The following is a 27683-nucleotide window of genomic DNA, read 5'->3' as shown; positions in this document are numbered from 1 at the left end:
TTCTTTGATGGTGTCCAGAACTTGGACTTTGTGACTGTCTGTGGATACCTCTTCTATTAACTCTGCCACGTGCACTTTGTATGCTATGGACAGACAAGGTTTAGATTTCAGCTATCTGTTTTACTATATCCTGTTAAATAAATGTTAATGCAGCCATAGATGTTTGTTTTTCTGTTTGTTTGGGGGGGGGGCGTTGTTTACCAAAGTCTACTTTGTGGGTCTCTGTACTCTCACAAATCTTAGCTTGGCGTTGATCATTGGTGATGTTTTCCTTCTGCATACTGCAGTTCTCTGGAAGTACACAGTCGGGACAGGTTAAAAATATAAAGCTGTTGAGTACATGTTTTGATCTGTGGATGCAGCTATGTCAAAAACTCAATGTAATAAATATATCATTAATAATTTACTTTAAGCTCTGACTGTAGTCCTGATCCCATGGGGTCCTGCAGGTGAGTGCTGTCTCTCACGTAAACTTTTGATGATTTAGTGTATATCCAAATTTAAAGCAATTTGTTTGCAAAAATATGTGTCATTTAGATTTTAGAAATGTAGATTTGTGCATACATCTAAAGCCACAGACAACATAGTTAATCATGAAAAATAATGTTTTCACATGAGCCTTTACCAAAACTAAGTAAACTCCATGATTGAAAAGTTTAGAGAAGGATACTGTTTGTAGCGTCCAAAACAGCAGCGCTATTCCTTTAATCGCCATTTAAACCTTGACTGGGAAAAAGCTGGGAAAAATGTAGAGTACGGTCCTTCATCAAACCACCTGATCAACAAACTCATGAGACATGAAGAGAGAACTTTGTAGCAGCTCCATCCTCCATCCAAATCTACTAGAAGATGTGAATTTAGCATTGAGGACCATCTCTACTGTGATCATCACTGAAACAAACCGGCTGATTTATACCACGGCAACAATGATTGCTGAGATGCTTGACTACAAGATAAACAGCGACAAGGAGTAGTTTCATTCATGAAGGAGACTAGAGCCCAAGATTAAAAAGCAAGGTGGGAAGTTAGCCAACTATCAGAACTGCAGAGAGGTGTGATGAATAAAGGGGAGCCTAAAAAGTCTAAAAAAAAATCCCTGAGGCCAGAGATATATAATCCAGGAACTCTGTTAACACTGACAAAGGCTAAGGAATAACATAAATTGAAAATTTATATAATCAAATAATATATTGGCTACAATACAATATAAATTTTATTTTACAAAAGCATCTGGCCCGCACAGTGTCTGCTGAGAAAATCTGGCACTTGGAAAAATGTAGTTTATTACCCCGTGTGTACTCTCAGTGACGGGGAATAATATGAGAACAGCCTGAAAGAACATATTAAAAAAAACTACCAACCCATAACAACAATGCTCAGTGGCTAACGGATCTAACATCAGACAAAAGCAGGCCCTCAGAACAGGATCCAGTAACCATCACAGTGGAAGACATCCAAGAGTCTCAAGCGATAAGAATTAAACAGCACCTGTAAATGCAAAGTTACAGAGAGGTATGATTCACACCTCTTTAAAGACACTAACTGCACTCCATGAGGATCTGGCATAACAAATGCACCAGCTGAGACTCACCCAGAATTAAGGTAAGACAGTCCTTGTCACTTGTGGCTATAAGACCACACTGACCAACCTGTGCACCACCTGGTTTGGACAATCCAGTCAATCATATGACTATGATCTTTTTGTTTTGCTAAGTTAGTCAGTTAATCAGTCAGTTGGTAGTTTTTTGTGTTGGCCTTGGCGGTCCCTGAAGTCCCAGCCAAACAGCCTTCTTATATTACTCCCCTCGTCCCATAGACCTTCTTGTGGTTGTAACATAACTGGGGGCTCATGTTCGGGAATTCGCAATCCAGCCCTAGATGGTGAAAGTTTGATGGCTTTTTGTTTTTGGTGACTGTTAACGGGGATGAGTGTCATGGCTGTGTGCAGGCAGGCAGGGAGAGAGGACCCAAAGTGCAGGACTCACAAACGCAGAAACAAAAGAGTGAACTTTAAGCAGCTTATTGCTGTGCACAAACTGAACTGAACTGGGAATACAAAACTAAACTAGCAAGCAAGCAGGTAGGCAAACTGAACACACAGGGGAGGTATGAGGGTACAACACGACACTGACACAAAGAAACACTGGGCTTAAATACACTGAGGAAGTCATCAAGGAATTAGAGACAGAAGGGGAAGACAGCTGGGTGGAATGAGACCTAACGAGACAGGGGGGAGCAAAGCTAGAAACACTGACATCAGACATGAACATGAACCTTCAAAGTAAAACAGGAAACAAGACACACATTAAGTCAGTACTATTTTTACACTGGCAGGAGTGTAGTGTATATGGTACTTACATAACCTCTATTCTGAGCCTGTATGTGTCATTTGTATTCGTTTCCTCTGGAACAAAAAAGCAAAAGAAAAAAAACGAGTACATAAACAAATAAATGAAACTGATGCAAACAGGCTTAATAAAAAAAAAAAAAGATAAATAAAAACAAAGCAATGAAGGACATCAAATTACCTGGGATGAGTTCTACTGAGAGGGTAAAATCCTGACAGTCACTCTTCTGTTCTTTGGGCTTAGCGTAATACCTTGATACCAACTGTTGCATAGAAAAAAAAGTGTAATTTTATATTGTGTGAGAAACAAATGGTTTGGTAAAACTGCTCTTTTAAAAGCCTTGATATAGGAATCTAAAAATAATATTAAAATCACAGTCATATTACTTTGTTAAACTTTATTAAATTATGTTGCAGCACCCAGAAAGTTGATTCTGTTCATCTGCACTTAGCATTTTCAATGGGAGAAACATTTAGTCACTTATCCAAGTGACTTCTTCAGTCTCAGCTGACTGGAGGTTTCCCAAACTTATAAACAGTGCATTTGCATAATGACTTAAACTAGCACCGCTGACTAACAATTGGCCCAGACGTCAGTTTCATGACCAATAATATGCAAACTGTCATGACCATTGATCAATGACCATTTGTGCCATTCACAGAGAGTTGTGGAATAGCTGCAATCACAGCATTGTGAGATAGTGAAAGATGTACCCTTAGCCCCCTCCTGGATTCAGAGATCTTTTCTTTTTCATGTAAATGTAACTTAGTGTTAGGGGCATGCAGGTGCGAGCAAAGTGTGGAAGTTGTGGTCACAGCATAATGCAGCTGTTTCTTTCCTGGATACAGTTTGCACTTTACCATTGCACTCTCATGCTTTTGTGCCAAAAAAAAAGTTATGTTGATATCCACGCTGTAAACTGCCCTACTGTCTTCCTCCTCAGACAACTGAAATCAGCTGATTGTAGCACAAGTGCGAGAATCGATAAGCAGGATCAATAGGCAACTGGACTAACAATACCAAGGAATTCGACTACTAGGAACCGGTTCATGTAGAGAATAGTTTCTCGATTGCTATCCCTATGTAGAATGCAGACAGAGTTCCAAGAGCAAACACACTTGGTCAGTGCTGAGAGAGCAAAAACACTTACTAACTAAACTAAAGTAAACTAAACTAAGCTAAACTAAATAATAAAATATTTCAAATTTACAAAATATGACAAAATAACTCTAGTAAATACAAATAGCGCTGATATATATAAATATTGCAGCATATTACACAGAATTATACTGAATTAAATATAGTATTAATAATAACACATGACTTACTGTCACCGTTGCTTCTCCTGTTCCTCTAGCAGTCACTGTGACATTCTGGTTTATATCATTAACCTGTTGGGATTAATATGCACAAACACACACAAATGAGAAAAGGATTATAAAACAGAGATAAGCTCATCTGGGTCCAACCCAATCTGTAGGCGAAAAATATTCATGCCTCACCACTAAACTTATATTGAATTTTATCTCATCAATTCGATCTGTTAGGAAAAATCTGAAAGAGGCCTAAGTGCTTCTGTGTGGTGACATGAATTTATAAAGGATACTGAACACAAAACAAATGAGGTGGATAGAGTGACACATTAGCAGGACTGGGATTCTCATAAAACAAATCAAATAACTAAATATCTTGTAACAGTTGACAAATTAGTTTTAACTGCTGTGTTATTGGAGTCCAAAAGATTATTTATCACACAAAGGCCTCTAATGCCATAAGTCATGAATATGCGATGACAGAAAAGAATTATGAAGAACACGTACTGTAAACAAACTGCGACAATCAGAAGTGACAACAAAACTGGAGAACATGCCAAAAAGGTGTATGGTAAGGGTGTGTGGCATCACCTGACCTGTTTTCTCTGTACAGTGAGTACATCATGACAGTACATCAGATTAAAAGAATGCTACGCATTGTTGTTGATGGGCATATAAATAACCATAAATAACATAAATAACCTGAAGTAGACAGATGACACTGTAATCATCATTATACATGGTGACTTTGCTTTTGTGAAATAGTGTGTTCTCACTTTAAAAGTTCTTGTGGCATAGTGGTTGTCCCGGTTCAAATAGTACTTATTAGGTGATGGCATTCCTGAAAACTGGATGTCCACATTCAGATCATACTGTGGTTCTTTAGTATTGTTCCAGTACTCTGCTACAGCCTGATAGACCATTATAGTAGCCTGGAGTCAGACAAGTGTGGAAGATAAAGAAAGACAAAGGTTATAAGATAATATTTATAAAATATATACATAAGATATCTTGATTGATGGGAAGTTTTGTGTTACCTGAGTTGATCCATAGCCTCCGCCCACCTTCTGCTGCTGGCTGAACCATCTCACAACAGGTCTGGCATCTTCAAATTTCTTTAAAAAAAAAAGGAAAAGACAATGGTAGAGTTTAAGAATAAATTACAGAAAAGTTCATAAGATTTCTTGTTATGGTTAAAAGTTTTCAAAGGGGCCTTAGAGCTTTAGGACTTGCAATCAATCAGGTATAATTAAAATGCAGAAAACACTTGCATTAGATATTGCAAGAAAATGCAAGAAAACTGTCACAAACAAGAGCCCTCAGAACACACAACTGCCCCGAAGAGTAAGGCCTATACTGAAACTTTTATGGTGTTTTTATTACAAGATGCTGATATCAGCCTGGTTTTATAACAACATGCTGATGTCTGACCTTTGACCTTGAAGCATTACATACTAAAACTGTGTATTTTAGTATCCTTAGCCATATCATTAGAGCAGAACTGGTTGAAATCTTTAGCTTCTATAAACTATAAAAATTTGAGATTTTAAGATATATTTATGTAGTGTGTGATTTTGCTAAAGTCATTGTGGAGTAATATAGCATTGTATTAAAAAAATAAAAAGCGTATTTTATAGCTTTTTCTATGTACTTTCTTATGATATTATACAATATATTTTTTTCCAAGGTCAACTCTGATCTTGGGTGCTAACAATTAACGTCAAGATCAAATGCTAAGCCAACCTAGGTACTCATGTTCCCAAGGCCTAGTATATTTGTTGTGAAGTTTGAAGATGACTGATAAATAAAAACTGTGGGGAACATAGTGATTTTACAGACTTTTACATTTGGCGTAATCTTTACCTTGGCCCAGTTTCCAAAATTAAATCAGCTTGAATTGTTATTGGCATTTACTGTCATACAAAATTTGAAAATGTTATCTTAAAGATAGACACTGGACTGCTAAAACAAGTAGACAAATAGACAAACAAACCGAACAGATTACAAGCATTGTCCTTTTACGGGGAGGAAAAAAAATTACATCTACCTAAAATGTCAAAAATCTTGTTCATACTGTATGAAGAGGCTGTGTAAATCTCAGATTTGGTCTAATTTGTATCTGCATGTTATTAACACAAAATATTAACACAAAACTAAACATAGAAATGTTTTTCAATGTGCTGGAATTTCATAGTTAAATAAACATTCATTGAAGTCCTCAGAATTGCTCTGAAAAGTGATCAGTTATGGTATTTCAATACTATAAAGCTAATTTTCAATGATTTTTGTTCCCCAAACCTATAATCTTTTAGTAATGCATGAATGACAGATGCTTCATTGCCTGTATAAAATTTGGACATCCTCACCTGGGTCTTGACAAGAGCAAGAAGGGCATAAGCTGTGGCCTCCAGGGTGTAAACCGATCCCTTGTGCACAGGCCAGTGCGATAGCTCTGAAAGACACAAATACACCAATATATATTTTGTTATTTTTGGTATTATAATATATCTTGACTAAGCCTTGTTGTGGAGGTCAACACACAAGACCCTGAGAGTAAGAAAGCTTGTTACTAGAGACATTTCTTGATAAATTTATTAGACCACCTGTCACAAAAATTAAAAAAAACACAAATATTTTAAAATCTCTTAAAACTCTTTAAAAGCTAAAACAATATATTGGTATTGATTGAGCCAAAGGTAAATTGAATTCACATTTTTGACAAAAATTTTAAATTTGAAAAATTCATGGACTATTAAAATTATCATATTTTAACCTTACAAAAAAGACTTTCCATAAAAGTGCTTGCACATACCTGTGGATGAACCATTAAAGTAACATAAAAAATGTCTTGATGCATGCTCAATCATCCAGGTAAGTAAATCTCCAAAAGTTGATTCTGTTCATCTGGACGTAGCGTTTTCAGTGGGAGAAACTGAAGGAACAATGGCACTGACCTCACAGCCCATTGTTCCTTCAGTGGGCTGGTTTCAGTCATTATGCAAATTTACTGTTTATAAGACTGTGGAAACCTGCAGTCAGCTGAGACTGAAGAAGTCACTTGGATGAGTGATGAAACGTTTCTCCCACTGAAAACGCTACGTCCAGATGAACAGAATCAACGTTTGGAGAATAACATAAAAAATGATTATGGTAACTAACAACGCTGTTAACAATGTTAGTGTGACTGTGGTATAAACCTTACATTGGCTGGTTGTCTAAATGATTTGTTAAGCACTATATGTTTATGTGTCTTGTATGCAGAAGGTGGGAGGCAGAGTACAATGAGGTACTTTGTTAGTGTACATAAGTAGAATTTTCAGGTACTTGAATATTTATTTTTATGCTTTTATTTATTTTATTTTTTTTTAACTTTTATTCCCTATATTTTTACACAAATATCTGTACTTTAGGTTCAATGGTATCATTACAAGGCATTTATACTCCGGTGTTAAAATGGGCTGGAACTAGTGCGGGTGTCCAAAAGTTGTGGTTGTGGTACAACATCTAGCTAGTGCTACTTAAAAAGAGCATAAACAGAGTAAATTTTTTTACTAACAACGTTGTGTTAAGTGGCATGTCATTTTAAATTCAATGTTTATATCAGCTCAACAAACATCAGCAAACACATAAACTGTTTGAGTGCAGTTAACTTAGTCAGAGATCGAGACAGGTTATGCTTCAAGGTAAGGACTGCTCAGCCACACTTGATAAACTACAAAGTTAGAGCTTGCATATAATGTTCTCATTTGTGATCACAAATTGGATCTCTATATGAGGTGTTTTAATAACTTCTGTATTTTCAGAATTTATATTTCAGAAGTAAGTAACACCAAGTCTAACAATCATAGTTACATGAATTTGAAAAAAATTATATAGTTGCTATTGGTCTAAAGCTATATGTTGTGTGTGAACAAACCTGGAGAAACAAACTTGTAAAGGATCTTTTTGTTCGGTTTGTTTTCATTAGCCAGTGCATATGATGTCATGGCCACCGCATAAGGGTTGGTGAGGCTGGGCAGGCGGTTCTCCAGGTAGGCCACTGCTTTGTCTATGCCACCTGGCAACATCTGGGTTTATTAAAAAGGAAGAAAAAAAAGGAAAGATTATGAGTGATTGAACGAAATATTTTGAAAAAACATAAGATTAACTCCTGTTGAAGTATTGGTTCATTTTCTTCTTCTAAGCTTCACGAGCCTCGTTAATTAAGTAAGCTGAAAATGAGAAATTCCTTCAATGCACTATAAACAAAGATTTGTTATATCAAAGTAACAGAGAGATGTAGTCTGAATATTTTATATCCTTCTCAATCTGTAAAGTACAACGCCCTAATCCAGAGATGACTACAGAACAGTAAAATGTTGGTGAGATAAAATAAATTCTTTGCTTTAGCTGATCTGTGGTTTAATTCTTCCATGCAAGTGCAATATAAAGTGTTACCTTTTGATTATGTCAGACACTTTGAAACAACAATGTCTGCACAAGAATGTTTGAGAAAACCCCCACCACAGTTGTAAACGTCTCCTGATAACTAGCTTTCTGCCTATAGGAGTACCCAGCTGTTGCTATGACGACTGAAATAGGTAATCCTCAAAAAAGCCTTTAATGTAGATAATAGCACAAGCAAATAATGTGTATAGTACTATATTACTGTGTAATATTGGCAGGCTCTATAAAACTTACATATCCATTCAGCTGTTTATTGTGGAGCTTTAATGAACTTTACTAAAAATAGTGTAGATTCCTCATTTTATTGGGTAGTTGTATTCTAAGAGCAAGAGAAATAGAAATTTAAAAAAATCCTAACCTACTCACTGAAAATACAGTTAAGTGATCAGGTCAAATTATTGAAGATCCTAGATTTGCCTGTTTAATACTCTTGCTAGAAAGACTAACTAGCTCTACACCATAATACAATTGCAAGTAAAGTAAAAGAATAAAAAAAAAAAGTGGTGAAGTAAAAAGAGCAAACACTGCATGCAGGTGAGATACTCACAGTGACTGTACCAGAACATACTGAGCGTGACTCCTGCATTGCAATGAGGCAGAAGGCTGTCATAGAGGCATCTGAATCTAATCCAGCCACATCACCCTACAGGTGAAGTACCACATGTTATTTTTTCTATCAACTTAAGTTTATAATATTTATGAAAGACGATAGACAGCTGTATAACTAGTTTCTCATTTAGTATTTAAAGCACAGAATAACTGGTGTTGATGAAATCAGTGCACTCACTGTCATCTCTTGATGGATTACAGGTGCAAATTCTTTAAAAACACCATCAGGTTGTTGTCTTGTGAGAATTAGAAACTTGACAGCTTCACAGATCACATGATTTTGTATTTCAACCAGATGATGTGTCATTACAAATACTTTGGCAACATAGGCAGTCAGCCTTATAGAGAGGAAGAGGGGATACAGCTTAGTTTCATGTATTTGCCCATAAAATATATCGCCAGTGCAAAATCAGAAATTCAAGCTGCATGTGCAAAATACTGTGTATGAATTCATGGATGTTTGTGGGCGCCTCACCAGGTGCTACTTGGGCGAGAAGTAAATGCAGCAAAAGACCCATCATTTTTACGGTAGGCCAACTCGTTTGTGTAACCTTGATGAAGCAATAAAAAAATAAATAAAACGATCTTTTAATTACTGCTAGTCAACTTGTCTCTGACTCTTATCTATTAGAAGCAAATTTGAGGAGCTCTGTGTGTTTATTGAAAGAATTTATGTACATCTGTGAGAGCCTACCGGTTTTTATATACTGGAGGGCTTCCTTACGTTTCTCAAAGCCAACAGTTTCCCACTGGTTGGTTTTGTCCAAATACAAGGTTGCAATAACAGGCAGGGTCATTGACATAATGTTTAACTCTCCAGAGCCTGAAGGTTGTATGATTAGAGTACCCATTGAGTTGCCGCCAATGGCATTCTCCACCAGCTTAGATACTTGTTCTCTCCCTGCATGCATAGATTAAAAATATGAGTTAAACAAACATGCAAAGGTTCACAACAACCATTAAGGTAGTCAGCTCCCAACGAAAACAATAATGTATATCAGTGGAAGGTTTCGGGGTGATAGAGTTAGTGAATGACATAAACTGAACATATATAAAATATTTCTCACCTGTCACAAAGATCTGTGTGCTAGTAGCTGTGTTTGGAACCAAAATGTTCCTAGGAATACCACTGCTGATAACTTCAATCTGTACACCATCTAAAGAGAAAAAAATGTCAATGTTGGGAGATCAGTTATTAAGTGAAAAATCAGGGACTGACTTAATAATCAAAAAGCTCACTTTGTAGCTTTTTAATGGATAAACTCACTTTCTCCTTTCTTAGCAGGATCTAAAGTTATAATCTGTGGATGTTTAACCAGCACACCTTCAGGCTGGAAAATAGACACACATTAGAAGTCATCATTTGTCATAGTCCTGAGTCTGTGGACTCAGTGGTTTTGGTTTTGATTATTATCTTATGTTTTAGGTTCATTCTTTTTGGGAAATTCTTGTTCTCAGGTTTTGTTTCTGTCTTGTATTTCGAGCTCCTTTTGCTCTGTGTCTCTGTGCCTGCCTTGGTCCCACGTCTTTGTGTTCCCTCCCTGTTGCCATGTCTTGTGTTAAGTTCGTGTCTGTGCATACCTGTTGTATTTCCGGTTTTACTTTGAAAGTCCTTGTCTTATGTCAGTGCGTTCAATTTACATTTCCCCTGTCTCATCAGCTCTGATTTCTCCCAGCTGTGTTGCCCTCCTGTATCACATTCCCTGATTGCCCCGGTGAGTATATAAGCCCTGTGTTTTCTCTTGCTTGTTGCTCGTCTGTCTGTGTTGTTTCCCCATGGCTCCATGTGTTTCTGCCATATGTAGGTTTCAGGTCAGTTTTGTTAGTTTTCTCAGTTTAGGTTTCTCTTAGTTTCTCTGTATGCCATTCTCCATTCCCCCTGTATCCTGTTCACCTCACTAAATTAAGCTCACTCTCTGCATCTATGTCAGTGCCTGCATTTGGGTCCTTACCACAACCCCACACGTCTGCCGCCACAGCCGTGACAATTATTATTTTAAATATTTTAATACGCCCATAAGCCCAGTTTGCATGTCTTTTGTATGGAAGGTTACCCCTATAACAGATGGTCACCATAAAATTATGCAATGTGAACCAGACAGCTGCAGAGTAAGGGGCTACAATCAAATAAGTACACACCATTAGCAGAATGTAATTATACCAACAAAGTTATGGGTGTTTGCAACCCATATGCACAGAATAACTAATACAGCCATCATCAATATTGGTATAAAGCCAAAGCCCTTTTCAAAACGACAGTATTTTTGACCTGCCATTTTATGAACTTTAGAAGGCTTCAGAGGAGGATGCGACTATGCCTTAGCATGCTCGTATGTCTGTTGTCTTAAATAGCCTCCAGTTGCTGCATTTGTAAATTGGAAAACTTTTCTCCCAAATGAACATAGTGAGAAAAATTCTGATGATATACCAGGAATGATGATAACCATTTTGTTTAGAAATGAAATATAGCTAAAGTGTATTTTATATTTTGCCTCAGTTTTGACACTTTGGCACACTCTCCATTTCCCCTGTACTCATATTTTGAATAAATTCCATTTTCCAAAATGGACACAAAAATTTTTTAATGTTTTTGACTAATACCATTATCGTTTATACGGTTCATATTTTCTTCACAAAATATCACTATAATCATTACAGTAATATTCTTTTGGCACTTATAATGATGTAGTGAAAGCACTAATCAACACAGAAGGTTAACCTACAAAATTATCAGTCTGATGTTTGGTCTGGGATTGAGCCCATTCTCATTCATCCCACACATCAACAAACAATAACCTTCAAATTGTTATTTTAACAGTTTTGGGAGACCTGCTCACATTCATATAACAAAAAATATATTGGTTTTATTAACAGAGAATTGATAGCGAACATATTTTGTGACTAATAGCAAACATTGGTTCTCTTACCACCACCCGCAGCATCTTCATGACTCCATCATTGAGATATGAACCCTTAACAGCTGCTTTAACCTCAATGCGGCGTTCTCCCTCCTTCATGGGAATAATGACGAAGGGGACAGATCGTGTGGTCTCGGGCCCAACAGTGACCTCCTGGTGATACCGACCACGTTTGGAAGCTGAACTGCACACGTGCTCCTCCTCAGTCAAATCGACGCGTACCTTTAAAAAAACAACAGCAGAGATGGAAAAGAGACCAAGACAAATTCAAATTTTAAGGACATATTGATCCTATGAAGTTCTCAGATGCTGATGATTTGTTAAGCATTCCTTTCACTTTTGTCATTTCAGTTACCGCTTATTTACAGAAAACTAAGGTAATAGACTCAACATAAAAAAGGATCGTGCTCTTCAATTTTAGTTGATGATAACCCAAATATAAAAATCCAACCTTATTTGAGAAAATACAATGATCCCAGCAAATAAAAAGGATTTTAAGGACAACACGAAAAAGCAAATAATAAACTGCACAAGATGACACGTATGAATGTCACTGTGTTTAAGTTCAGTAATTACTGTGGTTCTGTACTTACAGTTATTCGATCAGGGCTGTAGTTGTGGAGGATTGCTTTAATTTCTATCTGCTCTCCACGGACAGCAGAATAAGGCAGCCTGAGATCAATGAAGAAATCCTTCTTAACAATGACCTCAAATGGATCACCGACACAGATTCCTTAAACAAAATGTGTAGAAAATAATGAAACCCCAAAAAAAGAAAAAAGTAAAGGGAACAGAAGGCAAAAAAAAAAAGCCATATTTTCGCCACCGATTCCTCACCGTTAGTTCTTGACAGACTGATGCCAATGAACTGCCAGGTTGTGATTGAATCACTGAAGTAAAAATATTTCACAAATGATGTGGTGTCACTGAAACACAGAAAAGTGTTAGCTTAAGACTAACTTATCAGTTCATTTGCATGTGTTTGAGAGTTACATATGACTGACCAGTTAGGTGTGTTTCTAGGGCAAGCAGGGAATTTGATATCATGCCACAGCCAACTTTCTGGGAACATGGTGCGAGTAACAATTTCATTGCTGTCTATGAAACTAGTATCTTCTTCCTCACCTGGATTTTGAAAAAAAACTGATAAATATTATATGACTTTGTGAATTTTATGACAAATAGCATGACTATAGATAACCACCTACCATTTCATTTCCATCTCTTACTGTGAGCAAGTTTGAGGTCTTGCAGCAGTGCAGGAAAGCATCACGGCAGCCTTGAGAATTGACGATGTCATCACTGCATGCCTCACAGGTGTATGAAAGGGGGGCTTCCTTCATGCCATCCAGACAACACTCAGATTCTACTGGGTCTGTATAATTTTTTACTGAAAACAGAGACGGTTGTGGAAGAAAGCATACGAACTGAGATTCACTGTAAAGTTACAAATATTTTAAAAATACATGTTTATAAAAAAAATTATTGTAATGAAGTCAGAAGCATTATATAAAGATTTTTTTTGCTTTGTCTTTTTACTAATCCATAGTCTGGCAAAGGTAAAAAAAAATATGTGTGTGAAATTATGAATTAATATGTGGTTATTTGTGTAGGGCTGGGATACTTACATAAGCTGCTTCTGACATCCATTATAGCAGCATTGCGTTTCTTCCTGTTAACAGTGTGGCATTTAAGTTCTGTAAAATGCAAAACAGGTGACATCTACCATAACAAGAATTTTGTCACAAAACACAGTAAAAAAAAAGTGATATTTAAATATTTATCAACAGCAATAGACTCAAGAGTAAAATGTAACATGTCTAAGGAGCTTGGAAAGAAAAGCGTCTGGACTTTTCACCTCTCATCTGAGAAGCTTCTTCAGTTCTAGAGTCAAACGGTGGAGAGTCTCAGATTTAAGCCTTGGGCCCCTCTACCCAATCACATGAGCCGAGGTGTGAAAACAGGTGTAGGTCACAATCAGCCAAGGTTTCGGGTGAGCTCATTGTGAAACCTAGCCCCACCCTGTCATGTGATTTCCTGAGGCCAAATGGCCCAGGATGTGAGTGTGCGTTAAGTCCAGACACTTTTCTTTCGATGCTCCTTCGACTACGATGACCTGGATGACTAAGAACCTTCACGGACAATGTTTTAACATGTTTCAACTAATGATATATTTGTGATGATTAGGAAACACTATCATCATTATTGGGTACAGCATTGAAACAAAAGAAAAGTTTATTTATAAAGGAAAAGTACACTTGCAACCCCATTAAACAATAAGAAAAGAGTGGGGTATTCTATTGAATGAAATATTGTCACCTTGCCTGTATGCAGTCCCAGAACCAGCGCTAGTCTCAAACAATAGCCCAGCATCAAAGAAGACACCCATACTGTCCTTTCCTCCACCAGGTGTGCAGCCTGTGTCAGATTCTTCTACTATCTCCCACAGCTGCAGGTTAGAAATACAAATGTATATTTTGTACCAATAGGACTTGGAGGACTTGGATACATCCAAAACATCCCAAATCAAATAGGTGTTGTCCTTTCCCACTGTCGCCAAAGCATTAGCTCATAGGGATTCATATGATTGTTGGGGCTTTCTCTGTTTTTTGTATTATTGTAGAGTCTTTACCTTGCAAATTAAAGCACCTTGAGACAATCTGTTGTTTTTACTGGGGAGAGAAACTCTTCTGCAGCTCAGAGGCAGACAACCACTTTGGATAATGAATGAATGAATCATCCTGGCATTGGAGCGGATGATGCCGTCATTCACCTCCTACATCGTTCCCTCGCTCACCTGGAGACCGCTGGGAGCACTGTGAGAATCATGTTCTTTGATTTCTCCAGTGCCTTCAACACTATTCTTCCGTCGGTTCTGAAGGACAAGCTGGAGAACTCAGGAGTGGACCATCACCTCACTACCTGGATTTTGGACTACCTCACCGACCGACCACAGTATGTGAGGACTCAGGGCTGTGTGTCGGACAGGGTCGTCTGCAGTACGGGGGCCCCACAGGGAACGGTTCTGGCTCCGTTCCTCTTCACCATCTACACTGCAGACTTCTCCCACAACTCCACCCAGTGCTTCCTGCAGAAGTTCTCTGATGACTCTGCAATAGTCGGCCTCATCACTGATGGGGACGACAAGGAGTACAGAGGACTGACTCAAGACTTTGTGGACTGGTGCCAGCTGAACTACCTCCAGATCAATGCCAGTAAAACCAAGGAGCTAGTGGTGGACTTCCGCAGGCACAAACATCCTCCACTGCAACCACTGAACATCCAAGGTATGGACATTGAGGCTGTGGACAGCTACAGGTACCTTGGTGTTCATCTGAACAACAAACTGGACTGGACTCATAACTCAGACGCCCTCTACAGGAAAGGGCAGAGCAGGCTGTACCAGCTGCAGAGACTCAGGTTGTTTGGAGTGGAGGGCCCACTCCTGAAGACCTTCTATGACTCTGTGGTGGCCTCAGCCATCTTTTATGGTGTGGTCTGCTGGGGCGGCAGCATCTCTGCTGGGGACAGGAAGAGACTGAACAAGCTGATCAGAAGGGCCAGCTCTGTTCTAGGATGCCCTCTGGACCCAGTGAAGGTGGTGAGTGACGGGATAATGGTGGCTAAGCTGTCATCCCTGTTGGACAACATCTCCCACCCCATGCAGGAGACTCTGACAGCACTGAGCAGCTCCTTCAGTGGCAGGCTGCGGCACCCACGATGTGGGGCGGAGAAATTTCGCAGGTCTTTCCTCCCCACTGCTGAAGGATAACCTATTGAATCTCCATGTCATATTTGCAATACATAAATCAATATGAAATCCAATCTGCAATCTGTTTACTGTAGCTTTTAAAATTCTAAAAATATAAAAAGCAAAAAAAAAATTAAAATAAATATGAATAATCGAGAAATGACCTTTTTCTGTGTCAGGCGGTGCTTGTTGTTTAGAGCGTAGACACCTTTGTCAACTACAATGAGTCCCACTGTGGCCTCTGGACTTGCTGTGACTTTTAAACGAAACGTCCTGCGAGGCTCATAGGCTGGAGAAGGTTGTGTGAATTCAAGTTTCAGCTAAGTGAGGGTGACATACAGATTTGTATATGTTAAAAAAATAAGTACTACTGTAGAAATGAGTAACATTTGTGCATATTATATGTCCACATTCACTCTTTCATAGCTCTTGAGTGTCTTACAGTGCCCATGCAGGTGTCTTTTACATCCACCCAAACAGAGTCTGACACCACTTCATTTGAACTTGTATGGTAGTAGGCTATGATGCGGAACGATGGCAGCATTTCTTTGGTGATTGGTTGTATCAGGGAAATCGGTACTTGGCCTCTTGTCTCATAACGGCCATATTTCACTAGCTGACCTCTGCTTTGGATCTGAGGAAACAGATTTACACATTAATACCTAACACCTTAAGCACAAATGTATGTGATGACCAGCTGTTGGACCAAAACATAAATAGCTACACATGTGCAAAAATAAATAAATGAATCTCTTACCAGATATGTGATATCATGATTTTGATTTGGCTGCTTGTTGAGAAAGAGGTAGATTCTTAAGTTGTCTCCTAATTCCTTCTCAGGTGCATCCACACCTGCAAATTATTTTTATTAGAGATAAATTAGTGCTCCAATTTGAAAACATCTTTTGGTGCATGTTTCAAACAGTACATTCTTACTTCGATCTACAACTACCATCTTTATTCTTTAACTTTACACAGTGTTTCTTCAGGATTTTCCTCACCTATGTGGATAAAAGTTCCAGTCTTGCTGCTGTATGGTCCAGCTGTCATCTCTGCTCTTGCTTGTCGATCAGGTGAAACCATAGGATTATCCGTCATTGCCTGTAATTAAAGGCACACACATATAACCCATGCTAAGAAAAAAGAGGAAGTAAATGATAATTAAATAATTTCATCCAATGTTATTGTAACAAGTGGTGCAAAAAAATCTTCATCACTTGAGGTCAGTGTGAGCAAGGGTTAAGGTTATAATGAGCGATTAAATCTGATACGCACTTTAATGAAAAGCAAGTTTCATGTGAAACAGTTTGAAGATCCTTCCAGCTGATGCCACAGAAACAGCTGAGTTACTTCATCTTCCTGTTTAAATTGATCTTTTTCACTTTTTCCTCCCTTTTGTGTGTCCATGCATTCAGATGAGCGTGAAATTGCTGGTGCACTACTCAGTATGTAGCGTCATGGGTTGTCAGTGTTCGCCGGTCGACCTGCTTTTTTTTTGTTATGTCTTGTGTGGTTTGCTGTTTCGCTCTATGTGTGTGTGTGTGTGTGTGGCCAATGTGCCGGTTCTCAGGGAACACCAGGCCTGTGGAGTTCCCGGGCTGAGACCAGCCACACCTGATTGCAATCACCATTCACCTGCTGACGATGACCTTCGTCGGCAGTCTGCTATTTAACAGTGTGGCTGGACTTCGATCAACACTGGATCGTTGAGTGACTCAGTTAGGACAACCCCGGCTCGTGGAAACTGAACTGTCTCAGTCCAGAAAACGTTTACTAAATCGCTATGTCTTGTTTTTTCAGGTTACCACAGGAGGAGTATTGGAGGGAGTGAACACTGCTGTAAATAACTTGTTTTGGATTATTCTTGCACCATGGGTTGGGAGGAGAGTACTGCATGGTATTTGGGAGTTTTAGCACAGAGGAAATTGCACTGTTTGGAACAGTATTTGCTTCACGCTGTTTATTCTAACAATGTAAATAAATTCACTGCTGCTAACCAGGAAAGTATTGCGTTTGGGTCCTTTTCCTGACTAAAAATTACATGAAGTTACCAGTCATGAAGAGGAGCAAATGCTTTTTTAATAGACAGTATACAAGGAGAAGCGTTTCTCAACAAATATTAGCATCGCAAATCATTATAAAGGTTTAAGGGCTGTATTTTCCATGGAGAAAAAATGTTGTGTAATAAGTTCACTATGAGAAATTGAGAAACATGTCAATAATAGAGGACAGGTGAAAACGAAAAGTAAATAACATGTATTAATTTAAAGCTTACTTTTACTTAAATGCAACATCAAACAGCTTCACTCAGTTTTAAATAATTTCCTAATTTTGATTTTTCCAACCTTCCCTTTTTTGTGATAATTGTGATTATACTGAATCACCATCTGAAAATGAAATGACATTACTACCATGTGACTGTATATTTATCGACATTCATGCAAAGTTTCATTAAGACTGTTAAGGTGAAGATACAGTGTACATACAGACATACATACATACATAAGCTATGATAATTATAGTAAGATTATTATTGTTGCTGTGTTTTCTTTTCTTTTCTTTTTAAATTCTAAACCTTTGATACTTACAGTGATTCTCAGCTCGGCTTCATTTCCCCCTGTATTGATTGTAAGCCAGGCCATGCCATTAGCAGCTGTGAGTCCCCTGACTGCACCAGGATTAATCACTACTGGAATGTTTGCTGCTGGAGTTTCATCAGGATTTAAAACTTCAACCTGACATCAAAAAAAGAAATTAAATCAAAACACTTGGTGAGGGAATAATAATTTCTGGAAACAGCGCAAAGTGTATACTGCAAATTCTGATTTGGATTCTATGATGCATCAACATTTTGTTTTTAAAGAGTGATATGATGTCAAGCTATGTAAATTTAAATTAGTGCTTTACCCTAACATCAAAGGACATTCCTGGCTTGAAATATTTTGGAGTTCTTTTAAAGTTAATTGTATAGGGCGATGTGACAATCTGGATACCTCTCAGTTCAGCCTCCACCATTTCACTCCCTGTTACAAGATGCAAGAAGATAATTATATGCACAGATAAACTGATTACCAGAATACATATATATTTCAACTACATGTTTTTCACAACACAAAGGTAAAAATCTAATACAAGAACAAAACCCAAAAAAGACATATGAAACATTCTGAACAGGCTTAAAAAGACAGGCTTTCTTTCTTACCACTTTCTGTCAGCACACTGACAAGATACAAATATGGCGCCCCCTACAAGGCTGTTGATGTCATTCTCAACTTTTGTTATGTCCTCCCTCCTCAGTGTCACCTCTCCTTCACCACTTCTAATCTAATTCAGCAACACAAAGAGGTGTGTGTAAAAATATGTCATACAGTTATAGCACAATAATACAGTTTGTGAGTAGTAGGAGGTAGTTAAACTCTTATGTCAGGATCACTTTACATGCTACATCTTTAATATAAATATAGGCTCACCGGGACTTTTTGAAGAGAGTCTGGAAAGCTCTGCTTTCTTTGTCCTTTTCTAACCCCAAATACCACATAGGCTGTTCCATCCACCTCTTGACCAAACAGATAGCTTAAACCACAGAATAAAGACTTCAGATGGAGAATTCACAAGCCGTATCAACAAAGGATCACATAATTTTTACTTAAGCCTTTAAATCCACAAAACAATTACATACGTAGCTTTGATTCTGACAGTGAAATCTCTGCTGTTCACGTAAAAGAATTGTGTTAATGGTGTCAGTTTCACCTCAAAACTGGGAAGAACTGCAAGATTAAAATATTTTTTGTGTCAAGTTCAAATTGCTATTTGTATTGCACATTTAAAAACAGTAAAGAAATTTCATGCAGGTACTGTACAGATAACAGGATGCTCACCATACTCTTTAACCTCAAATTCTGCAGAATACTTTTGCTGTGGGTTGCTGTGGAATTTTGCCACCACTTTCCACAGTCCAGTACTAGACATATAAATGCACAGACATTTTAATAATCAATAGTTCAAGTATTCATAAAACAGAAGGTAAAAAAGGAATAAGACTGCAGACCATAATCTACAAAAAAGAGCTAATGTGTATTACTTTACAGAAAGAAACATCTACAAAGATTTCTATGTTTTTTAGGAAAATTTTCTTTTATATTTGTATTTCACATCCCTGCCTTGCTATATCTATTGATTATGTATAGAGTTTGTTTAGATTCTCATATAAATCCAGACTACAAGGAAAATAACCCTTGTATGTTTTCATAAAAAAAAAATAAACTGCACTGTTGTACCTTTGATTTCTGTTAATATAACTTAACTTAACATTTTAATAACCTCATTAAAATAAAATACTCACCTAACAGTTTCATCAAGATGGAAACTTCCAGAGTAGAGACCTGAACGTAAAAAGACTTGACGAAGTAGTAAAATTATGCCTTCAGGTGTCTGGAAATAATGAAAAAAACATTCAAGATTTCCTTGTTATGGCTAATTGCATAATATTACTTCCAATTCTGAGCTTAAAAAGAATAAAACACTTACCACAAACTGAATGATAATGGAAGTATCAGTTTGGATTTCTTCATCCCTCTCTAGAGGCTCCATCTGAGGTGTCAGTGCAAACACCCTGAATAAAACTGATGGGAAGGCTTTGTTGCTCAAGGCGTTACACATTTACCTGATTATGTAGGTGATTTACATACATATACATTTTGGGAGGAATAATTATTAAAGAAGTTAATTTTACAAACACACTGTGTTTTACAAACACAGTGTGTGTGTGTGTGTGTGTGTGTGTGTGTGTGTCAGTGTGTTGCTGTTTTGTTTCTCTAGTCGACAAGACATAATCACTTTCTAATTTGTGAGATGTAGTGATAGAATTTCTTCAAGACTAAATTGCTCTAACATCATCAGTAAAACACTGATTGAATTTCGCCTGATGTTCATTGAATGCTTAAGTAAAAATCTACTGTGTTCATAATATTTTCAGACGGTAGAATTACAATGAAGACATGGTGGGTGTTGTGTTTCTCAGTCATGAGGTAGCAGTGGACTTACCTCTGCTGTTGGGTGTATAAAGGGTCTTGTCAGTCTGAATGAAGATGTAACCAGACTGGAAGGACACCATGACGACTTTCTCCAGCAGACAGTCAGGGAACTGAGCTTGTAGATATACATACTGCTTCACACTGGGATCTTTATTGAAGTCTCCTGCAGGGATCTGAAACCATTATGAAGAGACGTGTCTGAAGACTTACATGGCATCTTCAGTGATGAAGAGACTGAACTCAAGATGTATTGTTTAAGGTTATTGTTGAGTTAAAGTCAGTGATGTAGATAAATGGAAAAGTTTGTTCTACTGATGTATAGACAGGAAGAAATTATTTTAGGACTCTAATAAGTTCTATACTGTTTTATAGCCCCCTCTGCTGTAGACTTAAAAGGGTATGAGGCATAGTTACACTAACCCTAGTGTTGCCCTAGTGTTAGCCTCCTGACTGATACTAACAAATGCTAAATTTAGCCTCTGATTTGGGCTGCTACAGTAAAGACATGTAGCTAGCTGACCAGCATAGGCTAATTTGCTGGTTAACAGACTACAGTGGTTTTACGTCACCATATTTATTATTATTTCCATTTTGAAGCACATAGAAACATTTAGTTAATGTTTGCAGACAGACACATATTCAGTGTAACTATGTTTTTGCACTAACATTTGTTGAAAATGTGATTTATGTGATGCTGAGCAGGCCATTTCATATTTTTGTGACACTGTTGAGCTAATGTGACTAAATCATAACTATATCTTGATTAAAGTATAATATAAGCACAGTACTGGTGTGCAGGGCTGTTAAATTCCTTATGGGGATGCTGCTGACATATTATAAATTGTTATGTCTATATCAAGCTTTTAGCCTAATAATAAGCAGAAATATTTGTGTGTCTTTCTTCAAAATTCATAGATTATGTGAAAAGTCGATCAACAGCTATCACTAAACGAAGCACTTGAAACCCTGCACTGGAAAAATATCCCTTATTTCACCTGTGATCACATACTTTTGCTTTCCAGAGTTTAATGTTAAGACTGATTTTTTTTTTCAAGGTATGTAGGCTATGTTACTTTAATTGTAATCTCCTTATAATGAAACTAAATGCTATTATGTAAATGCAACTCTATATGTATTATGGGAAAATTAATAATGACAATCCACAGCAGATCTGACCAAAACAAAAACTCTGTTCTTTTTTCATTTTTGTTCATTTTATTTTTAGCTTTAAAAAAAACTTTAGAACTTTGGAACGGTTCGCAGCCGAGTGTGAAGCGGTGGGAATGAGAATTAGCACCTCCAAATCTGAGGCCATGGTCCTCAGCCCAACAACGGTAGAGTGCCCACTCCAGGTCAGGGACGAGTTCGTGCCCCAAGTGGGAGAGTTTAAGTATCTCGGGGTCTTGTTCACAAGTGATGGGAGAAGGGAGCGAGAGATCGACAGACGGATTGGTGCTGGGGGGTTTATCCCAACAGGTACTTCAGAAACTGGATTTTAGATTCAGTGGTGAGGAGACTCACCTGGCTCTAACTGCTTTTTCCTAGATGTTAATCCTGTTACTCTCTGATGAAACACTTCCCCAAGTAGCCTTGCAGGTCATAAGCCAGGTGATCTCTCTCTCTTTGACACAGTACACATTCCACATTTAAAGTAAGCAAGTATTTTCTTACCTTTATTTTCCCGAACTGCTGGAAGTTATTTACTCTGCTCAGGGTCACAATTGTTTTTGCCAGCAATTTGATTTTGGTTGGATGGTTCATCACATTGATATCAACTCTAATATCTCCTCCAGTGCAGTCTTGACACTCCACAAAGATGTTTTCTGCGGCTCCCACCCGGAAAACGTTGGGAGCAGACATCACTTTCCTGCAGAGCAGTGGTAATAGAGAAAGATGTTTAAAGTAGTAGTATCTTTTAAGTGTGTGTGTGTATGTGATGTATGAAGGCTTTAAGTACTTGTTAAGTATTTCACAGCTGTTTTCCCTATGAGCCTTTAAACCACTAAATCTGTGATTTTTATGGTCCTGACGAAGTGGAAACAGCTAGTATACAGTAATAAAATAAAATAAAGGAAACTACTTGTCTTTAATCATCTTGTAACATATTTGTGTTTTAGATGGGAATTTTCCTTCATAAGGTTGACAAGCACTGTCTTAATGCTTTTTTGCTAAAACTTACATTTAAAAAATAGTTTATATTTAAATGTTGCATCTTGAAATCAGTTTTTCAATTAACTCTTTGAATACCACCAATGACCACATTAGCCAATTATATATTATAATGTTGTATTATTTTGTTTTCGTTTTTCTAATCCATTGTGGTTTAGTTAAGGTCTAGTTAATACGGCTTTGAAGATACACTTTTACAATGTTTGCACATCTCCTCTTTCATTTTGTTCTTTATGATAATGAAAGTTCTGTTCCCTCCAGTTTATAACTGTTTGCTTTACAAAAAGCAGCAGTGACAGCATAGAGCTGACCTATTTAAACTAAAAATCTGTCCTGTAATTTTACTGGTAATTTCAGACTGGTTGTGAACATTGTGCTGGACTTCAAATACAATGAGCGATGAATTGATTATCTTGATTAAGCTCCAGAACTGGGTCAGTTAATCTTTTCACCATGCCTCTGGAGTTTGTTTGTCTTGTCTGAGGTAATGTGCCGTTATGCAAACTGAACAAAGTTTAGTAAACTTCTTGGCACCATTTTAAATACAGGTTACATTGACTTATGTTACATTGGCTGCAGCTTTTCATTACACAAGATACAAATAAAATATAGTTAGCAATAAAAGTAGATTGACCAAGGTTTCATTAATATGTCCAATTTTTTCTTCATTCACAAACCTTCAAATACCAACTATGAGCCCCTAAAGAATGTGAATCTATACATGCAATAATATATAAATGCAAAAAGAAAATATAATCCAACATTTTGCATGGATCCACAATAATCACACTGACCAAAACTGCTTTATTTTTCATTAATTAATTCAAACTTACTGGGAATGTGTAAAATTACAGCAGGTCTACTTACAACGGCGCTCCATCAGCCACAGAAGTCAGAGAAGCAAAGGCCAGAGAGGCCAGCAGCAGCAGAGTCCTCCTCATTATCCTGATCCTTTTCTGCTACTAAAGTAAACTGTGGCCCTGCAGCAGTCTCCTCTAATCCACTAACATCCCTCCTTCTGCACTCTTACACACTTTTGTCCATCATATGCTCAAACACAAACGCAGACAGGATTTCCCAGCGGCAGTTGAGAAACAGTTTAGCCCTGATAATGATCTCTTCCCTGAAGAAACAGGTGAACTGTCACGGCCATCAAAACGGGTAGGACTCAAACACAGGACTCAAGTTAATTTACACAACAAAGTTCACAAGGGCTAAGGCAAAGGTTTCCTATCAGTGAAGTCCAGGCTCTAAACGGACAGGAAATTCCACAGTTTCTCACCTTCATAGAGTCTTTCACAGAAACCATGATCTCTCTATCTCTCTCTCCAGTCTCCAGGCTTTTTCTGCAGGACAGGTAAGTAAGTCACAGGATGAAGGCAGAATCAAAACAAACAAGGGAGACAGCTTCACTAACTGTTGTCAGTTCAACAATCCAGCACAACTGAATACAATCCACTGCAGTAGTAGCAAGAGAAGACAAGCCTGGAAACAGCTAAGCTCATTACTAATTCATTAGTATTAGCTCATTATTACTCATTACATAACTGAAGGGCAGGAAAACAGGAAATGTCTTGCCCCTGAAACACCGGGGACATGAGTGACTGCTCTTCTGCATGAGTCATTCTTACACCCATCCAGTGCCCTCTGGTGCCAAAACAAATCAGAATATATCATTACAGCTAACATTAGCAAAAAGCTACCCTATTTGTGATTCCATGTAACTTGTCAATTTGTTTGGGATTATGTGCAACCTTTCAGTTGCATTATTCAAAAAACAAAAAAAAGGAAACACAAATTGCTCCAGTGAAGTGTGCTAGTGTTAGCAACCTGAAATTCCATTATACAAATGATAAAATTTCAAATGCAATTTAAAAATGAATCATGTGAGTTGCTTGTACATTGGCATTTTCCCAGGTGAATGAAAGGATTGTGTCAGGAATTAGGTCCTGACTGTCATTTGTGGCCAGCTGTACCCAGCTTTTTGTAGTCATTGGGAGGAGTGCTGAAGAGTGATCCAACCAGTGACTCTATTGTTCTGCTCAGGGACATTAATGCCCACATGGTCAATGAAATGTGACCTGGAGGAGTGTGATTGGGAGGGGTGGGTATGCCACCCTTTTCCAGCTGAGAAGCATGGCCTCACCCCCAAAAGGACCTGGTTGCAGCAGATGGTTGCCACTTCCAGGTCCTGTTTCTGCCAGAGGTTTCTCCATGTTAGAAAAGGTTTTTTTTCTTTTCCAGCATCCCCCAGTGCTTTGTCATAAAGGATAACCTGATCGTTGAGCTTTTCTTCACCTTTCTTTACCTTACAGTATAAACCACCTGGAAAAATATGTTTAACTGAATATAGGTAAAACCCATAGGAAGGAAGATTAAAAAAACAAAAAAACAACTTTTTCAACATTTATCATGCAGACAGCATTTTATGTTGTTTTAATACAGCAATTTAATGATGCATTATATAGACTATAGAAGTATATCGCTTCATTTACAATCATCCAGTTAAGAAAAGCCCAGAAAGTTGATTCTGTTCATCTGGACGTAGCCATTCGCTGACTCAAGACTTGGGGAATGTCTAGATCAGTGTTGCCAACTCCTCAGTAAGGAAAATCGCTATTGGCTGTCCTAAAAGTCGCCAGAAGTCGCTAAATGACATCATCGCCTAATTTGCATAATTGGTCATGCTAATATAATTGTAACCTACGTTGCTGGAGAGAGAAATAACATTGTGGAAGAGACATAAAGTGAGTAAAAAACGTCCTAAATGCATTTAGAATTTATTTAGAACTACAAATTAAATTTATTTTAGCAATTATTGTTTTTTTTAAAGTCAGAATTCCAACCCTGCTCCTTTATCCGGTCTTGGACCGGCAAAAAAGACCCGAAATAGGCACTCTGGTGGAGTTACTTTGTGTGTGTGTGTGTGTGTGTTTATAAGTAGTTTTAAACCTCGTGATCCACAAAACAGCATAACAGTAAAAGAAGAACTGACTGCGTTACAGTCAGTGCGGGAGCAGCGGCTTCGCTCATGCGCGATTCATTTGCAGTTCGGACGCATAGGTGTGAACATCGTCTGCCCTGATAGCAGCTGGGGGAGGACTATCCTCCGCCTGTGAGCGCTTTGGTACGGGCGAGGTGCCCACGGCAGCACCCGCTGCTTGTTGAGAGTAAAAGCGATGCCCACTTTCACGTCAAAAAGTCGTGGCTGTAGCTCAGGTGGCAGAGCAGGTCAGCCACTAATCAGAAGGTCGGTGGTTCGATCCCAGGCTGCATCCTGGCTGCATGCCAAATATCCTTGGGCAAGATACTAACCCCATGTTTGCCTACTGGTGGTGGTCAGAGGGCCCGGTGGCGCCTGTGTCCGGCAGCCTCGCCTCTGTCAGTGCGCCCCAGGGCAGCTGTGGCTACAATGTAGCTTGCTATCGCCAGTGTGTGAATGTGTGTGTGACTGGGTGAATGACTGAATGTAGTGTAAAGCGCTTTGGGGTCCTATGGACTAGAAAAGCGCTATACAAATGCAGGCCATAAATAAATCTCCAATAACACCAGAAAAAGTCGCCAGATTTGTCGCTAGTCGCTTTTTAGAAAAAAAGTCGCTAAGGGGGTCTGAAAACTCGCTAAATATAGCGACAAAGTCGCTAAGTTGGCAACACTGGTCTAGATCCAGAAAAGAATCAACTTTCTGCAGGTACCCCACATTTAATTACTCTGCAATTAAATGTAAGGTACTTTATTTGGAAATTATGGATATCTTACAGGAAAGGAGACAGACGTTATACTGTAAGTACTGCATAAGTAATTTTAAGTACACCATAAATAATTTTAAGTAGATGTGGTAGAAGATTATTCTCACACACACACAAGTAATCTAATTTCAAGTAACCTCTGGGCCAAGTGTCAAATACTCAATCATAAAGTGTTATTCCAGTTACACATTATCTCATTTGATTTTATTTCCATTGCTGAGAAAGATTTAGCATTTTAATTTTACCTGTCTTAGTTTAACGTGAACAAATGATACTTGCTGTTGCAATAGAATCATATCTTTCATATGAATGATGCTTAAATATTACTTTAAAAAAAAATATTGTTCACCAATTTCTGGAGATACCACAGCTTATCAAACAGTAGTAGTAATATACCTGTAGCTTTTTTGCCCCCCCCCCCCCCCCCCCCCCCCACACCCCTACCCCACACCCCCCTCCCCTATCCCCTCCGCGTCCATGTGCGCGCGAACGGACCTTGCGCGTGAACGGACTTTGCGCGTGAACGGACTTGCGAGTTCAGAGATCATATGTTTACATGTGTTTAATAGCGTTTTATTTAATGAAACCATTATGTGTTTTAATTAAACTCTTTTTTAAAGGATTGTATAGGTCTCAGAGTTCTGTTATTTAGACATAGATGATTTAATTTAACTAGTTTAGGGGTATTTTTCTTTAGGGCTCTGAAACACACAGAGGCTAATAGTTTTTAAACAGAAAGTTTTTTCCACCTTCTAAAAAACACACATTCACACGCAGCATTTAATGTAACTGTTTTTAGGAGCATTTTGCTTTTTTCTTTAGGGCTCTGAAACACAGAGGCTAATAGTTTTTAAACAGAAAGTTTTTCCACCTTCTAAAAAACACATATTCCCAACTTGCCACACTGTAACAACCCCCAATGTTCCTTTAATGCAACTAGCCCTCTAATTATCTACTAGGCACAAACACACATAGATGATTTAACTGCATTAGGAGCATTTTGCTTTTTCTTTAGCGATCTTATCATGACAGAGGTCCAGCGTAGCCAGGTCCATCGGAGCCACCAAAAGTTTTTTCATCTTGCCACTGACCATTCAAACAGGTTTTCACCTGTTGCTTACACCCCCACACATTTATCTCTGCATCTCAGAGGGCACCTGAAACAAGCCCAACCCCAAGGGGCGGTAACGACACCTCCTAGAGGACTGCACCAATACATATAAAAACGGTCTCTTTCACCATTCGGAACATCAACAGCGCAACCTAAAGAACCCTCTAACTAACTAACTAAGGAGTGCAGGATGACATCTGTATCAACCATGACGAGTAGCCTGGACATCGCCCAAG

General features: G+C 38.2%; 1 protein-coding gene across 1 annotated transcript; it reads right to left on the bottom strand.

The window, feature by feature from the left end:
- Window positions 1-24002, bottom strand: LOC100691651 (complement C3). The gene is given in 38 exon segments (XM_013274267.3): window positions 1-83; window positions 202-291; window positions 2359-2404; window positions 2529-2610; window positions 3677-3739; window positions 4438-4593; window positions 4699-4776; window positions 6028-6113; window positions 7578-7728; window positions 8655-8750; window positions 8895-9054; window positions 9192-9267; window positions 9411-9617; window positions 9784-9873; window positions 9984-10047; window positions 11644-11856; window positions 12228-12367; window positions 12472-12560; window positions 12639-12759; window positions 12797-13024; window positions 13263-13331; window positions 13954-14083; window positions 15550-15705; window positions 15828-16019; window positions 16143-16237; window positions 16387-16486; window positions 17974-18120; window positions 18293-18408; window positions 18588-18609; window positions 18611-18709; window positions 18856-18958; window positions 19065-19152; window positions 19264-19346; window positions 19728-19816; window positions 19913-20007; window positions 20429-20591; window positions 22090-22285; window positions 23455-24002. Coding segments are annotated over 37 exon segments (4200 nt in total). The 5' UTR covers window positions 23529-24002; the 3' UTR covers window positions 1-83; window positions 202-254.
- Window positions 24003-27683: the final 3681 nt, after the last annotated feature.

Source organism: Oreochromis niloticus, linkage group LG6 (assembly GCF_001858045.2).
Source record: "Oreochromis niloticus isolate F11D_XX linkage group LG6, O_niloticus_UMD_NMBU, whole genome shotgun sequence".
Taxonomy (NCBI): Eukaryota; Metazoa; Chordata; class Actinopteri; order Cichliformes; family Cichlidae; genus Oreochromis; species Oreochromis niloticus.
This window is presented reverse-complemented; position numbering and strand designations above follow the sequence as displayed.